Source organism: Eptatretus burgeri, chromosome 9 (genome assembly GCF_056783735.1).
Source record: "Eptatretus burgeri isolate ZD-2024b chromosome 9, Ebu_testis_v1, whole genome shotgun sequence".
Classification (NCBI taxonomy): domain Eukaryota; kingdom Metazoa; phylum Chordata; class Myxini; order Myxiniformes; family Myxinidae; genus Eptatretus; species Eptatretus burgeri.
Genome location: NC_140969.1, coordinates 35126121 through 35144455, shown reverse-complemented (window position 1 = coordinate 35144455; position 18335 = coordinate 35126121). Strand labels below are relative to the sequence as shown.

Sequence of the window (18335 nt, the reverse complement as noted above, 5' to 3'; positions counted from 1 at the left end):
TTTGGTCTCAAAATGTTTCTCAGGTAATCCCTCTCACGAGTGCAATGTCTATACACACACACACACACACACACACACACACACACACACACGTGTATATATATATATATATATATATATATATATATATATATATATATATATATATATATATATATATATATATATATATATGTATATATATATATATATAGATATGTCACGTCCAGTGGGTCTGCCCCAACAGTTCTCCCTTGGAGGCTTACAGCACAGATTCTCAAAGATTATGGCACACGTGGAAAAGAAACAGCTAGGTGCTTCACCAGGACAGTAGCACAGCACAGGGGTTTTACTCTCGAACCCACAATGGATATACGGACACCAGCAACTTAAATAAAGAATGATTCAATAAACAGAAAGATCAACACTTATAAGGGAAATGAATCAAGACATGAGGAAACCTTAATCTAATTTTGACGTGCCTCCACACAGACCTAAATACAAATAAGGGGACAGAATAAAACGAAAAAAAAATCCCTCCTTTATTTCGGCACTGAGCTTCGGGTCCAGGAGATAGGCTCAATAACTTGAAGGTCCATAAAACTGCTTCGTCACTGCACGGGAGAAGGCACACAAAATGGTGCCGAGCCGCTCTCTGGGTGGGGAATGTACATGAGGTAATTTGTGAGGTGGTGTTCAATGGCAGGACGCACCAACCACCGTACAGCCTCTTCGTCGATCGTCCTCACCAACGTCGATCTTCTGCTTTGTAGAATGGCACCGTCTCTGTCCCCCGATGGCTCGACACGAGGCTTTGGCGTTGGTTCCACACGCAGGCAAACTCACCTCAGCACGAACACAAGAATCGTGCGATCTTCATGTGTCGAAGGAAAGCCAGCCGTAATTCCTTGCTCTTTTGACTGCCGATCCTGCCTCTCTCGCTTCTGTCCTACTTCGAGCCTTCATCTCCGACTATATTTCTCTCCTCCTGCAACGACCTGCCTCCCCGTTCTCTTGCCGAGATGCACTCCCTGATCTCTGATCATGTCCCTCACACCCAACTACACTCAACCAAACCAAAAAACGTATTCGCTTCTGAGGTCATGCCCAATCATAAGCTTCGGGGGCATGACTTGCTGGTACGAAGCTGGGAATGCAGCTCGGTTGTGGTTTTATTTTTTTTTAAGGACGTGATCCTATTTCTGGCTTGTAAAATGCAAAAAAACCCAAAAACCGTAGGAAAAGGTCACAGGGGGCAATTACATAATGGAGGAAATTATCCTTAATCCCTATCTAATTAACACTGCACCACAGTGTGGTGACACGTAACACTTAAGCTCACAGTTTCCCAACTTAATTTATATTGTGATGTCTCCTACACGTCCATGGACCAGGCAACTATATACTTGGTTGGGGCAGACCCACTGGACATGACATATCTATATATATATATATATATATATATGTGTATATGTGTGTGTGTGTGTGTGTGTGTGTGTGTGTGTGTGTGTGTGTGTGTGTGTGTGTGTGTGTGTGTGTGTGTGTGTGTGTGTGTGTGTGTGTGTGTGTGTGTGTGTGTGTGTGTGTGTGTGTGTGTGTGTGTGTGTGTGTGTGTGTGTGTGTGTGTGTGTCCTCCCTGTGAAATTCCTCCATATACCCCACAAACAAAACTATATATTATATAATATGCACGCACGCACATATGTCAAAATCCCATCACTGGTACACAAGTTAGCACGGTAATGGATTTTTTTTACTGAACGAGACCTCAAACGTTTGACCTCACAATTGAATCAGGTTTTTTTTTTTTTTTTAACCAAGTTTTGTACCAAGTTTGACTTCGATCCCTTCAGGAGTTCTTAAATTATCATGGTAATGAAAACCTATCACGGACATATGGACGGAAAAACCAAAAACATAATGCCTCTGGCGACTTCATCAGTGGAGGTATTAAAAAAAACTGAAATGAAGACATCGGGATTCAGAGTTGGGACATGCCTCATCACATAAGCATGCTGACTTTAATGAACACTAGATGACCCGTGAACCCGCTATGACAGCGGTTGATAAAAAATCATTTCATAAAAAAATTAAAAACTATACCGCTACAGTGAAAAACTCCAGTGAACTATACCGCTGAGGTTGTTTGCATTGATCAAATACTCCCGAAGAGTACTTCAACGAATCAGGAATTGATTTTTTAAATAATTCTTTTCATTGCCCGATTTGAACGAAACTTGATATTGCGCGTCAATGTGAAAAAAAAAAAAAAACGAAGAAAAGAAAGTCAAAGAAATTATTGTGCGTTATCTTCTAAACACAATTTTATTTATTAATTAACACGGAAGTATTAGATCAAAATGGCGATGTTTATTTTATGCTTAAAGATAAATCCTTCTTTGTCTACACTAAATGTGAGATTTTAAAATAAATCATTCCAAAAGAAAAAAAAAAAGATAGTTCCAGCAAACTACTGCTGAGGTTGTTTACATTGATCAAATTCTCCCGAAGAGTACTTGACTGAATCGAGAAGTGATTTTTAAATAATTTTTTCATTGCCTGATATAAACGAAACTTGATAATGCACACCACAGGAGAATGCTGAGTAAGATGGCCCGAAAATTTTTGTGCTCTCGTGTACCATTTTGGCTGTATTTCAGGAACATACATACATATATACAAAATGAGAGTTTTAGTAATATAGAGAGATAGATAGATAGATAGATAGTTACCCTCACCGGATGAGAGGGTATTGCATCTGGGTCCGTTTGTTACTTACGAAATCTAAGTATATTTATGACTTCCGTCGTGTGTGTGTGTGTGTGTGTGTGTGTGTGTGTGTGTGTGTGTGTGTGTGTGTGTGTGGGTGTGTGTGTGTGTGCGTGTGTGTGTGTGTGTGCGTGTGTGTGTGTGTGTGTGTGTGTGTGTGTGTGTGTGTGTGTGTGTGTGTGTAGGCACGATAACTCGAGAACGGAAGAAGCTACCAATGTCAAATTACACCATGTGATTCAGGAGGGTGATGGCTGGTGCCGATTAGATTTTTGTCAAAATCGGTCAAAGGTCAAGGTCACAGTGAGGTCAAACATTCCATTTTTGATGGTTTGGTACAGAATCATCGTAGAAACTTCTGGTTTGCGTCGCTTCCTTCTCTAGAGACAGCTTTTATTAGACAAGGTCAGAGGTCAAGTAGACGATTTCGTAAGTACCAGTCTATGACTGCTTGTTTGTTTGTCCGCACAGAACTTTTGTGTTTTTCTCCGCAACCGCTTGTCAGATTGAGATGAAATTTTCACCATAGGTGTGACTACTCATGTAGAATGATTTAATATAATTAATACGTCATAGGTCATGTGGTGTGGCAGCATTGTTGGAAAAACGGAAAAACTTTGGCCCTCCATCTCTGAAACCGCACCAAGGAAAATATTGAAACTTGGCACACAGCAAACCCATCCAAGCACAGCCAAGTGACCTCATGGGGAATACGTGTGATTTTTTTAATGACATCATAGGTACCTTCGGTGTGACATTGCATATGTAGAACGCTACATCTGATCAGTATGAAAATTTTTGAGGGTCTTCTAGGGATAAAATAGTCTACAGAAAAAAAAAATTGATGATGTCATCGGTCACGTGATTAATTTAATCCCATTATAAATTCAACTGAATAATCATGAAAAACATCATGGGTCAGGGTCAGGGTGTCCAATAAAAGCGGGATGTCTTGGTACCCGGTTATCACTGCCAGCAGTTATAAAGTGGCAGTTCCAATTATGTCTTATTAATTACGTAACACACCTGTACACAAACACCACACAAAAGTCCTGGCGAGGGTCTGCAATCTCTGATTGCTCTTTTTCTTGTTATCAATTGCGTTGGTTTAACAATTAACTATTTACGTCATATCTCAGTTCAAGTTGTATTTTTACAGATTGCTCATTTCTGATATTCTGAAACATGAGTACCTTCTGGCACTATAGTATCAAACTGCCTCATATTCTGCACTGCTGATGAAACTCACCATGATGCTTGTGTTTATAACCTCGGGATCATCACAAATGGACTCCACAAAGAACGTCTGCAGTAAAGACAGGAAAAGGGACCATCACATACTGACAAATCATATTTACACCATTCACATTAAAGGGCTACCATCTTGGGTATGATTAATATTTGAAGAGCCATTTATGGTGTGGATGGAAATGTGAAAGACCTTTTTCCTTTCTGCCCGCTTGACTTTTTCATCAAGCTGGAACCCAAACAGAAATGGCATTGTCTGTTGGAGACTATGCTTTACACATATCCATAACTCTTGTCTTTTAAGAAAACTACAACTTGAATTGGTAATTAATGCTGTAATATCAGAGATTTTAGGAGCTCATTTGATTAAAGATTATCCTTGCTGGAGAGAGTGGGAATGGGCCATTCGGAAAACAAGCCTATAGTTAAGCAGTACTTTGACTGAATTTGTGCCAATTCTACATGCGCAGAGAGGAGTGAGATTTGTTAGTCTGTCTGCCTGTCTGGGAGTCAAACAAAACTGAAAATCTTTCCAAACACGAAACTTACCGTTTTTAGCGGTCATAAAGGACACAAGCAATCGGCACGAATACCTAATGTAACATGTTAAAATAAGATGGTGTAAATCCATCCATCCATTGGGATCATACTCTGTGCAGAGCGTTAGTGCTGCCTAAGCAGTCTCCTTGGCTATTGGACACAATCCTGAATGAGTCGCCACTCTGACACAGGATACCAGCAAGCTGGTACTCATTTTTCCGACCTCAGATGGATGACAGGCAGAGTCAACCCCACCTGGTGTTAATTCACCAGCCAAGGGGGCTTTGAACTCAGGATCCGAGGATCCCAAGCCCACCACCCTCAACATCAAGCCAACACCAGGCAGACGGTTTAAATGACGCTGCATCAACGGTGTTAAAATCCAAAAAAGAAAATTCTCCAACCTTTGAAATCAATTTTATTTCAATTTAATTATATACTTGAACACTGCAGAACATAAATCGTCTTTTTGACACTTTCAAAAACCTTCCGTTTTGCAGTACTGTCAGACCCCAACATTCAGCCATGCTCTTCATGGACCCCACCTATCATAAAGTGTGACCTGCTTCTACATTTGCACTTCATGTGTTTTTTATTGATATATATATATATATATATATATATATATATATATATATATATATATATATATATATATATATATATATATATATATATATTTTTTTTTTTTTTTTTACACTTTCGGACAGGTTTCCTATTTCCACTGCCACCGACATTAATTCAGCCTGGAAATTCTTCCACAAGGAGCTGCTCTCTTACACAAAGATTCATCCCATCCAGTCTTCAATTATCTTACCCATCCTCCTGCTCTTGGTTCTCTGAATCCTAGTGTGAGGCTGATGCTTTAAAAGAACTTGCATTCTCCTCCTGGAAGACAAGTCCGACCAAAGACTATCTCAGATCATTCCACAAAGCCTGCAACAAGTGTGTGTCTATCCTCAGGAGAGCCAGAAAACAACATCTGTCCAATCTCAATAATGAGCTTTCAAAATAGGCTCCCTCCTCTAAAAACTGGTGGCGCCTTGTCAAGACTGTCTCTGGTGTATGCGCTCCTTCCATCCCTTCCTTCACTTCAAATGGCACCACAATCGACTCCGCTTGTGAGAAGGCCAAATGCCTCAATTCTGTGTTTGCTTCAAAATCTTGTGTCCATAACCCCTCTATGAAAAGGGGGAAAAGTTTCTGGCAACCCCTGATTCTGACTGAAACTGGACCTGATGGAATCAGCTCACATGTCCAAAAAACCTGCTCTGCTGCTCTTGTGCTTCCCCTCTTTGCCCTTTTACAATAGTTCATCTTCCAACTGCTTGGAAATCAGCCAACATCACAGGATTACATAAAAGATGCAAAACAGATCCCCTTAACGAAGTCCAATTAGCCTACTTCCAATCATCAGCAAGGTTGCGGAATCCATCACCACAGTTGACATAAAATAATTCCTTTTCTCCAACAGCCTCATCTCAGATCATCAATTCGGATTCACGCCTGGTCATTCTACCTTAGACATGCTGCTTCTACTCTCCAAACAATGGTGGAGGCCCTCAATATCAGACATGAGATGAGGGCCGTCTCTCTCTGGACATATCTCGAGCTTATGATGGTCTGGCATCCTGCCTTGCTCTTCAAACTGCCTATGGAATCCAAGGCCAACCACACTCTTGGATTACTGACTTCCTCCCCTCTCATAGTCAATGTGTGGCTCTTAGCACAACCCTTTCATTGATCTCTCTGTGTCAAGGCTGGAGTACCCCAAGGAAGTTTTCTAAGCCCCATAATATTCCTAATCTTCATCAATAATCTCACGGACTCTCTGGAAAAAATACTCTTTATCTCTTTGCTGATGGCACCACTCTGCCATGACATCTCTCATCTTTTTGACAGACAGGCAGCAGCTTCGTCCCTCTCCTTCGACATTGGGAAAAAAAAAGCACAAACTGGTCAAACACAATTTTGCTTACGTATCTATACTGTCCACCTCTTGCGTTCTCCCTTACCCCTCATCATGACCTACATCCCTTGTTTTTCCATCAGTATACTTTCTCCCTCTGCCCTGCTGTTGTTTTTTTTTTACCCTTTTTTCTGCTGTTCTCTTTGGTAGGTTGTGGCCTGATTTGTTCTGTCATCGCTCGACTGCAAGCTGAGACCATTACATGTAAAAAATAGAATTAAAAAAAATAATAATAATAATAATGCCCCAACATTCGCAGCATTTTTCAGCAATGTATTCCCCACGAATGTCAAGGTCCAACGGTAATTCTAAAAAAAATATATATTAATGCCCTGAGGGCATAGTAACTGAGAATCAGCATAATCATCTCATGCCCTGAGGGCAGCATAACTGTAAGATTCTGACACGTATGGTGGCACCTAGTGCTCTTTGTTTTGTGCATCTTTTTTCAAAGGTCATTCCAAAGCAGAAGGTTTGAAATTACCAGTTTGAAAATCCATGCATAAACCTTAATGGCAATGAAAAAAACGCATCCAAGCTGAGCAGCATCAGTGTGTGTGTGTGTGTGTGTGTGTGTGTGTGTGTGTGTGTGTGTGTGTGTGTGTGTGTGTGTGTGTGTGTGTGTGTGTGTGTGTGTGTGTGTGTGTGTGTGTGTGTGTGTGTGTGTGTGTGTGTGTGTGTGTGTGTGTGTGTGTGTGTGTGTGTGTGTGCCAATGGTACAACAGCAGGAACTCTTTAGAATAAAGCATGGCAGATACAGGAGGAGCACACAAGTTAATATACAGTAATACTTCTTGAAGCAAGAAAATACATACAAAATTCCATGAAAGGAGCACGCAAACAACAACCACAGCAATCAAGACAACACCAACGAGAACAGCACTCGGTAGAGCGCATATACCTCCGCCAAGCTGACAGTTTACATTTTGTATCCCACTGATAGGCCAGATCTGGATCCAGACCTTAACCAAAATCAAATCGGCTTGTTCTCGTCACCTAACCAACTCATCCATCTCATTTTGTCACAACTCGTTTATGTTGCTTTATAGGCCGGGGGGCAGTGGGACCTACTTGCACCCCCCCCCACTACAATTTTTCACTGATACCACAGTGTTCATATATATCCCAAGTATCAGAAAAAAGATGTTCCCAGAAAAATAACTCATTTGCACTATGCTTTATTAAGCTGTTTCCATGGCAACATATCAAAAATAGACGAATGTCACAAAGATCGGCAAAATGTCAATATGTCTGTCAAATATAAACATAAAATCACAAAATTGGTGTCAAATTAAAGCTTATACATTTACGTATTAAAATATATTTTGTTTATGCTAATTAGCTCATTTGCATATTGATTAAATTTGACTTAAAGACGATAATTCCCACAAAAATGCAAGAATTTCCATTTTCTTTCCTTGTAATTACCACACGTCAGTTTTTTTTTCCAAAAAAACATTACTTAAGTGTTGCCAAAAAATATATTAAAATTTTTGAATTTTTTAAAGTAGTCTAATTAGCATATAATACAAAGCACAATGAATCGTTCGAAAATCATGCGAAATCAGATTAATCAATAGAATTAATTATGTGGGCCTGATATAATACATAACTGTGACTTATGATGTCTGTTGGGTTTAAGGGAATCATAACTATTTTCTGTTTGAGTGAAAGTAGTGGAAATAATTTTAAATGCATTGATATGCTAATTAGGATCCGCCATTATGGAAATTCTCATTTTCATAAATATCTCAACTTCTGGTACATGGAAATTTCTAAATGAGGAAGCTACACATATGTTAGGAGGGTCAAGGGATAAAGTGAACATATTTCCTTTGTCAGAGATGTAGAATAATGTTTGGATAGCTTAATTATATGCAAAAATGGAAACAGCTTAATAAAGCATAGTGCAAATGAGTTATTTTTATGGGAACATCTTTTTTCTGATACTTGGGATAGATATGAACACTGTGGTGTCAGTGAAAAATTGTCGCGGGGGGGGGGGTGCAAGGTAGGTCCCACTGGCCCCCGGCCTAAAAAAGGTAGGTCAAGGAGACGACTCAAATATCAGGTATTCTTTATGATGTGAGAACATCTTGGAAGGCCAAGCGGTCCTTGAGATTCCACATTGGCAAAAAATAAAAATAAAAATAAAGTGATTTTTCCCCCCCCCAGACTGCAATTTCACCTTTGACCCGGAGGGATATTATGTAAATTAAGCACAAATACGACTTGCTCGAGGTTATATAGGGAGGGCAATTTCCTTCTGATCAGACAACAAAAGTCGAGTTGTGGTGAAAAAATGTAAAATGTCTACAATTGTCATGACCGTAAAAATTAGGACAAGGTCAAAAATATGTCAACCCACATACTTTTCTTTCTTATTGAGGCAAAATGTCATTCCGAAAGTCCCATTCAGCTTCAAGTTACAACTCGGATATTGGCATAAAAAAAAAGGAAGAAAAAATCCCAAAACCTAAATGATGGTTTAGTACTCCTCAGGGTCCAATAAACTGAGGAACCATTAGAAATTGGGACACAAATTATAGAAACAAACCCAACAACAGGTATAAGCCTCCCCCTATCCTATGTGAGGAGGCTTCACAACCTGACGGCGTTATTTGAAAGATGACGTCACAGGAACTCAACAATGATTGGATGCTGTCGAGTTTGGTAACATTCCTTGAAGGAGCCCATGGGGTAAAAGATACGATGACATAGAACACTTGGAAATGTTGTTCTGCTTCAGCTTGAAAACATAGCAACTTGGTATTCAATACAAGAACTCAATGACGATATACATTTCACGCCTGAGGTATGCCTCAGTCATCCTCAATCTGACTTCCAAGGGACTTTGGCAGAAAGAAAAATAATTCCACTTGTATAAATCAGGTTATCATGAGAACACTCTCATAACCTATTTCATTCTTTCATACTTTGTAATGCATGTGGAAAACTTGGGACTTATCTCATGCCCATTTTATTCATAGATGCCCTTGGCCTTTTCTCAGATTAGTCCTCCTTCCTTCCACCTCATTTTTCTTCTCTCCTCTCTTCTCTTCTCCTCTCTGGTTATTTTTTTTATTTTTACAGAGTCTAAAGCTCGTGGAAGAGCTGCCAAACAAATCATGCACACACATGCAGACAAATACATGAGACAACACCAGACTTGACTTCAGGCAAGCAAAGCCACGAAGCTTGGGAAATTTACTCAACTTCCTGGGTCACTCCTGTTGGTGGTGATGCAATCTTTATTACATCAATTTTAGCTCCGAACTCAGAAGAGCAATTAAGAAGAAATCCTCCCCCTAATCCCTGTTCCAACCTTTGTTCCCCCCCCCCCACCCTATCTAACCCTGTTCCCCCCTATTAAATTCCAACCTTTGGGGTTTATCTATGCTCCATGCTGTAAATGCTGATCCTCAAGCAAGGAAGCAGTATGTAGCATCTTTAGTCTTTGGTAAAACTCGGTGAGGGTTCGAACCGCCGACTTCACAAATTGAGAGGATACCCTCAAACGATAATGCTACCAAGTCTGGTTTTCATTCCACCGAGCCTGATAACCAAACGAACATAAACTCACGCACACAACACACAACATGCAATGTTCTTTGCAGAGCATTTGTTCTGTCAAAGTAGTCTCTTGGCAAGGGTTACAATCGCGGATGAATCGCCATACCGATGGAGGACATTTAAAGTCAGGAAGTCTGAAAGAAAGTACGCAGAATAATCATCCACCAAGGGACAATACATTGGCCAAAAGCAAACATTTTAAATCAGTTTTACCCTTACCTTGTATCCATTTTCCTCTGTGAAGTTAAGGATGAGCTCCCGACGTTCTCGAGTGGAGTTTGTTGCATCAAACACCTAATGAAGAATCATCGTTCATGGAATATACAATTTAAATTAAATGTGGATTCACATCACGCAATATATATATATATATATATATATATATATATATATATATATATATATATATATATATATATATATATATATATATATATATATATATATATATATATATATATATATATATATATATATATATATATAATAAAATATACAGTGCAAATGAACACACCATGGATTCTGTACGACGACTACTACTACTACTACTACTACTACTACTACTACTACTACTACTACTACTACTACTACTACTACTACTACTACTACGGAACCTTGTTGGGACAGCCAGTGTATGCTTGGCCTAGATTTTTGACCAACCTGCTGGCCAAGCCTGACGTTTGGCTGAAGGTTCCAGTTCAGGCTCTCTGTATGTGCATAGTGAAATTTGAGCTCCTCCATCCCACCTCACCAAAGCTGAGTTTTCCAAACCGGATTCGTCCTGTTTTGTGTATGTTATTCGTCATTGCATTGCTATTTTATCCTTATTGTCCACCAGATGCATGTGTGTTTTGTGTTCTGTTTTTGTCTTACGTCCTGATCCCATCACTGCACGAGCTCTTCCTCGACTATGTATACAAAAAAACAAATTGTGCAGGATTTTATAAATCGTTTAGTGTGTCAGCGATAACTCACCAATTCTTTGTGAAAGGACACCACAAGATTACCATTCACAGACTAAAGCTAGCAGAAAGAATACTCAGCTCAACATCCATTCGAAGGATGGTGCACTTGCGAATGCAACGCTCTACCTGAGAAGCACCTATCCAACAGTTTATAGTTGGGCCGAGAATCAAACTGAGATGAGATTGCTTCAAGGTAAGTGTGCTACATCTGCAAAATCATCACAGGACGACAAGACTATTGTGAATTGCACACCTTTCATGCAGTTTTCACACACAATGTGGTTAAGTCTCTCACATAAAACAGTTATAAGAGGTATATGTGAGCATGGGGGATGCAATTGAGTGTTCTGTATAAATATACCACTGCCATGGAAATGCAAGTATGTGCACAATGATTTATGTATTCAGAAGGATGAGGGGTATAAAGAAGCAGATAATACAAAACAATGATCAGTGACGATGACGAGGAGGAATAGAATAAAGATTGTGAGCTCAAAGTAAACAGCTCTCCACACCACATACTGTTCGAAGGCTACAACAGGGGTCTCTTCTCTTTATTAATCCACGAGCATAACCCGCGCTCTGCGCGACATGTTGGGGTGGGTGTGTTTGAGAAAGGAACTGATGCAGAGTATCAGTAGTAATTTTACTTTAATGCAGTAAGTGGAATACGATTTCACTGTTTCAGAACCATTTTATTTACTTTTTTTGTACCATGCACCTCATATGGTCTTTGAGATAATGCAAGCCGAATATCACGTTACTCGAGCGCAGAACAAAGTCGAAGATAGCGCGACACGAAACCGCAAACTCGGAAATAATACATAAGATGCCAACTATTCCTAATTATTCTAAATTTTTACAAGTGCTACCTTACTAAATACCTAATTTGCTCTACCAACCTTCCATCCTTGTGTGATCTACCAACCTTCCATCCTTCTGGCACCTGTGCTATTTCTATGAAACTATTATAACCAGTTCATCTTATTTGAAAATGAATTATTTTCAAAAAGTTTTGATAAAACTGCAAAGGAAAGAGCAATTCTTACACATCAACTAAATTATCAATACTCGCAGAGTAACAGCCCTATGAGTGATCTTGTTACAAGCATGAAACACTTTCTCCTGACGCATCCCTATATTAGGGAGGTGTATAGGCCACAAACCGATGCCTCGATCGCTCCAGACAATTTGGTTATCCTCCGTATACTCAACTCACTTGCACTGTCTTTGCCATTTGTTATTCTACCTTTGTCAGTCATATTTATATTGCTCTCACTTTGCAGACAGGTCGATGACCTATGGATTTTTTTGTATTTTTTTAACCGCCTCTCATCCAGGATTGTTCCCTCTTCTCTTTCAGATCTCCAACATACAAGTTATATTCCATCAACCCCCCTCAGGTTACATGACAAAAATCCAGGCTTTCCACACACCTCCAGCTCATTGGTCCTCTATTCTCCTGTTTGTGGAACTGCCTTCAGGAGACGATTCAATCCCACCCCTGCCACAAGTTACTCAAGCAGGTGGTGCATCTTTATTTGTCATCCCCTACTTGTTCCAGCCATCTGTTCTATCCTCAACTAGAGAGTTCATGGAGCACCTTCACCCACACAGTCTTGCGAAAAAAGGATATGGGAAGGGATATATATGTATAATTTTTGATCTAATCTCTCAATGGTGAAGAATCACTTTATAAATTCTCATAGCCAGATCCAGATCTTAACCAAAATTGAATCAAATTGTCCTCATCACACACACCCAACATGTCCAAGTTTCGTCCAGATCAGTCCACAACATTGAGATATCAAGCTAAATATCGTTTGGGGCCAATGTTTCAATGGTGCGAAGAATCACTTTAAAATTCCAGTATCCGGATCTTCACCAAAATCTAATGAATTCGTCCTTGACCCACACCCAACCAGTCCACCAAATTTCATCCGAATCTGGAAACAACTTTTTGAGATATCCTTCACACAAATAGAAAGACAGACAGACAGACAGATCGGGGTGAAAACATAACCTCCTTCCACCTTCGGTGGCAGAGGAAACTAGAATGACATTCGGTAGAGTGCATACATCCACCAGACTGAACAGTTTACGATTTGTGTTCCACCGATCGGCCGGATCTGGACCTAAACCAGAATTGAATTGGCTAGTTCTCGTCACCAAACCAACTCATTCACAACTTTTTGAAGCATCATGCTATATATACATATCGTTTTTTTCTCCCATATCTCAACAGTGAAGAATCACTTCAAAAAAAAATTTCAATTCTCGTATCCGGATTCGGATCTTCACCAAAATCGAATCAATTAGTCTCTTCACCAAAATTGAATCAATTCGTCATAGTTACACAACCAACTGGTCCACCAAGTTTCATCTGAATCCGTCCATAGCTTTTTCAGATATCGTGCTGCATATCATTTTCGGCCCTTTGTCTCAATGGTGAAGAATCACTTAAACATAAAATTGTAGGATCTGGATCCGGATCAACAAAATCCAATAATTTTGTCTTTGTCACACACAAACTCTCCATGAAATTTCATCCTAATCTGTGTTAAACTTTTTGAGATATCCTGTTCACTGACAAAGACAGGAGTGAAAAAGGAACCTCTGCCACCAGAAATTCAGTAGTTCCTCAATCATAGCATCATTGGCTTTGGGTGTGGCTGTGCCACTGATGCGGTGCCTCTCTATAGGTTAGGGCAGGAATTTGGTATTTGTCTAGGTTGCTGGCTATAGCTCACCTACTCTTTTTGAAGGACACCATGGGATCTCATCACCAACCAGTTAATGCCAGCAGACCAAATACAGTAGAGTGAACCAATCCTTTAACCCCATTTAGCACTACCTGCACAGGGAGGTGGCCCTACCTTGCACAACCCTTTTACTTGTAAGTTACTGTTTCCTCCCATCCTCACTCTCCTCTATCATGTGTCCACCTAATGCCACACTGTCAGTACCTTGCAATTTTACCCTCTGTCACGAGTCGAGGCTTTGTAAACAACAACAAAAAATAGCTCCGCAAAGCGGGCGTAACCCCTCAGCCCATGCATTGTAAAAGGAAGCAGTGATATCACGATGATGCAGTCAGTTAGAGCACGTTGGACGTCATATCGAAAATCAATCAATCAGACTTCAAGATGGCGACCGTGGCAGTTAGTGAAAAATCGCAGTGCGCCCATTTTCGAAAGGAACCTTCCTCAACTCAACTACAACACACACACTACAAAAATGCATTTAATCGGACAAGCCAAGCCATTCGCAAAAATGACGAAAACCAATTTCAAGACGACTGCCGTGGCGGCCACACTGAAAATCGCAGCGTGCCCATTTTCGAAAGGACCCTTCCTCTACTCAACCCCAACACACCCTGCAAAAATGGATTTAATGGGACAAGGCGTTCTCCTCGAAATCGACGGAAACCAATTTCAAGATGGCTGCCATGGAGGCCACATTGAAAATCGCAGCGCGCCCATTTTCGAAAGGAACCTTCCTCTACTCAACCCCAACACACCCTGCAAAAAATGGATTTCATCGGATAAGGCGTTCTCGAAATTGACGGAAACCAAAAGTTGACAGACACCCGGACACCCGCCAAATTCAAGATGGCTGCCCTAGCCGCCATATTGGATATTGGATTGTGCTGTATATCGAAAGGAACCTACTCTAACCACCCCCATTATAATAAAATTAATCTGTCATGCCGTTCTCAAGTTACTGTCCGGAAACCAAATTCAAGATGGCTGCCCTAGCCGCCATATTGGATATCGCATCGCACTGATTATATCGAAAGGAACCTTCCTCTACCCAGCCCCAACACACACTGCAAAAATGGATTTAATCGGACAAGGCATTCTCCTCAAAATTGACGGAAACCAAAAGTTGACAGACGCCCGGACAACGCCAATTCGGGCTGAGGGGTTAAAAGTATATTTTTCTTTTAATCCCCCACACTTTTTCTGCAGTTATTATATTATTGTTGTTATTAACTCATGAAATCATAGCTTGTCCATTTTTAATTACGACTTAACAATATTTGTATTTTTCATTCCTTTCTATTGATATCGTTTAAATTGTTTCCTTTCCTTCATGTGTAATAATTTGTTAATATATTCTTGTTTAAGCAATGACATAATTTGTATTAGTCTTAGTCATGTGAAGTGGCTCCATAATTAATTTCATTTGCATGAATTTTTCTTTTTCTTAAGCAATTAACGTCATCATTTTGGCTGAGCCGAGGCATCGTGTTGCATATGTCACTCCAATTGTCCCCATTGGGAGGAACAGCTGACAGTGTGGCTCAGCTTGGCAGAACTACCGAATGATCCTAAGAGGTGGCAGTTGGTAATTTAATTTGACGAAACCTTAAACGTGGCAGTAATTATATGATGATCCAACCAACTTGCATCATGCACAGGGGATTTTTGGTACCTGAGCGTTTCGAGGGAAGGGATGCTCCGTGGTGCGGCACCCGACAAAAGCTGTGCAGTTCTGTCCACAGCCGCACGTGTGGTAATCATGTCTGGCGGAGTTCAAAGAGGCGAGAGATGAGTAGTAGGCAGGACCCGATTAGAGGCTTGGTCGAGGTCGTGTGGGCGAGGACCAGCACAGTCGGTGCGCCATCGAGGCGAGATGTAGGCAGAGCCAGGCAGCAGGAACACTTTCACAACAATTCTCTTCAACCTCTCCAACGACCCGCAAAACCAACTCGACAACCAACCTCTCCAACGACAACAAACTTCTCTCACTCGACTCTGAGGAATGCTTTGTTCTTTATAGATCATGGAGCTCAGGAAGGAGCAATGGCGAAACCGACGTAATCGTCCTATCCGAGCATCCCGATTGGACCGGGCCTTCATGTGGTCTGCCCTTCTGGGCAGGGTTTCGGCCAGACGCCGGTCTGGCCCGCCCACGCCACGCATGTCTGGGTTTGGAAAGCTGGAAGCCGATGTGGCTTTCATAGCGAACTTCGAGATTCCGCCTCAAAAAACGAGACTGGATACAGTGGATAGTCGGTGGTACGCTATGGTAAGCAAGACGAGGGTGCGAGGCAATTCACCTCAGAAAATAAATGAGGAAGAGTGGGAAGTGGAATGGAGGGGAAAATGATTTAATAAAATAAAAGGGGAAAAATGATTTATTAATCCTACTATAGCCCATTGCAACACACTCCCTCGTCTTCCCACTAGACAAAAGGTAGGGACCTAACTACACGTATATTAATGAAATAACTGACTCGAGACAACTGTATGTTGTATGCATACGGTTCCGAGAACCGTAACAATACGTTCTCATGCTGGTTTTATCGCATTCAAAACAAACGTGGTATAAAATGGCAACACTAAATTAAACCATCAATCATAAAACAATACCAGGTAACAATCACATTTAAAGTTATTTACAAGAACACACATTTACAACAAAATGTATATTTATGATCAACTTGGGGGTCACAGGGACACGCAGCACAAGTTATAATGGGAAAGAAAGGGTTTACTGTTCGTAACTCGTACCGCCACGAGTCCACCTTTTTTGTCGAGGTACGTCTGCAAATCCATTAGGGCTGCCCATGCACATTGCCTGTTGGAAGGCAGTTAGCAGAGCACCTCAAACACGCAAACTGCATCAACCTTCTCAAAGCAGTCACCTGTGAAATAACTATAAATGTGATAACAATGGGGTTTCCAAATCCTACATGCCAAAAGGCTCGCTTACTGTCTGATCTTCATTCCTTCTTCATTATCTGGACGGAAGAACTCGTACGACTCATAGTATTTCGTAGCCTCTCGGCGGTACTGGCCCACATTGAACACTGCAAGAGCATTTGGGAAGAGAGGAAGGACTGTAAACCAGCAATGAAAATCAGGATCAACCATAGCTTTTGTACAAGAGCATGGCATTCATCACTTCCCTTACAAAGCTGTCCTATCATTATGTGACTTCAGGCAAAGTTAAAGAACAAATCCACATATTCCTGACACAAAGCTTGGTACCCAAAACATTCCACACATCTGAAGACATTCTCAACTGATGTGTGGAATTTGGGTAAAAACAATATATGGAAATAAAAAGGACCCATAACTGTGGCACAGGATACATGGATATTTTGCTGTATCTGCAATGAATCCCTCATTTGCATTCCCTGTGAACTCATCTTCTCTGATCCCATCAACATCAACTCACACATCTGGGCTGGCAGGAGAGCCTAGAGGTATACACACTTGCCTCCGAGCGGTCTCGCACAGGTTTGAATCTGGCCCAACTATATAACCTGTCATCCTGGTGTTCCGCAGGCAGGGAATTTCATCTATGTGTATACCGTCTCTCAGATGGACTTTGAACTGGCATCCTTACTGCCAGCATAAGTTGGTGTACGTTACAGATCCCAAAGTGTCTTTCGCCAAGAGTAAGCATGCTATTGCCAGCAGCAGCATGCCCCCCCCCCGCTGACCCCCCTTCCGCCCAGCAGTGGTACCAAGCAGCAGCAATGTACTGCAGAAGAAATTCATGAATTAAATCAAGCATCAGGTCAACCACCTAATTACTACACATCCTTCAGAATCTCCATAGCCCCATGCATGCCCGCTCATGTATACCCATTCATTCTTCGTAGCCCCATTGCACGTCCGCTTGTTCTCCTTAGCCCTGTGCATGGCTAGATGACACTCCTTAGCCCTATGCACATGACACCATTCTCCCGAGACTAGTGTGAGCCAACCTGTTCTCCATAGCCGCGTGCATACCAGCTCATTCCTCCAAGCTCTGTGCATGCTCACTCATTCTCCCTATCGCAGTGCATGCTCACTCATTCTCCCTATGACAGTGCATGCTAGATTGCTCTCCATGGACCAATACATGCCAGCCTCTTCGACATGCACATCCACTCATTCTCCCTAGCTCTGTACACACCAGCTCGTTTATTAATGCTAATATACATCTTTCCTATCGGTGCTAAACTTCCACCATCATCTTCAACCCAAGTCCACAAAAATTCTTCATAAACTTTACAAAGAGTGAGGAACAAAATAGCACCTTTCACAGGCATGAGACGATGACCCCCAATGTGAAATAAGCATGCATCTCTACCTTTGGTGGGAACGCCAATCCAGTTGAGGTAGCGAGCTAGCTTCTTAGACATGTACGTCTTTCCTCGAGCTGGAAGGCCAACCATTACGATGACCGTTGGGCAGTTTGTAAGACGGGGCACACATGCTGCATGAGACAAAGTGGGTGCAATCCATTACCAAGCCCCATATCAAATGGAGAATTCGACATTTTTGACTTTC

General features: G+C 41.1%; 1 protein-coding gene across 5 annotated transcripts in view; it reads right to left on the bottom strand.

Annotated features, from left to right (window-relative positions):
- LOC147019888 (6-phosphofructo-2-kinase/fructose-2,6-bisphosphatase 4-like) overlaps nt 1-18335 on the bottom strand; it is a 167343-nt gene that overhangs the window by 78947 nt on the left and 70061 nt on the right. For all 5 annotated transcript variants that reach the window (XR_015061564.1, XM_085894702.1, XM_085894703.1 and 2 more), the window contains exons 2-6: nt 18136-18261; nt 16765-16861; nt 16563-16629; nt 10298-10372; nt 3998-4054 (exon numbers count right to left, since the gene is read on the bottom strand). Coding sequence is in view for 4 of the 5 variants with exons in the window: in XM_085894702.1 (XP_085750828.1) it covers nt 3998-4054; nt 10298-10372; nt 16563-16629; nt 16765-16861; nt 18136-18261 (422 nt within the window). In the remaining variant the exon portion in view is untranslated. The remainder of the gene's footprint in view (nt 1-3997; nt 4055-10297; nt 10373-16562; nt 16630-16764; nt 16862-18135; nt 18262-18335) is intronic.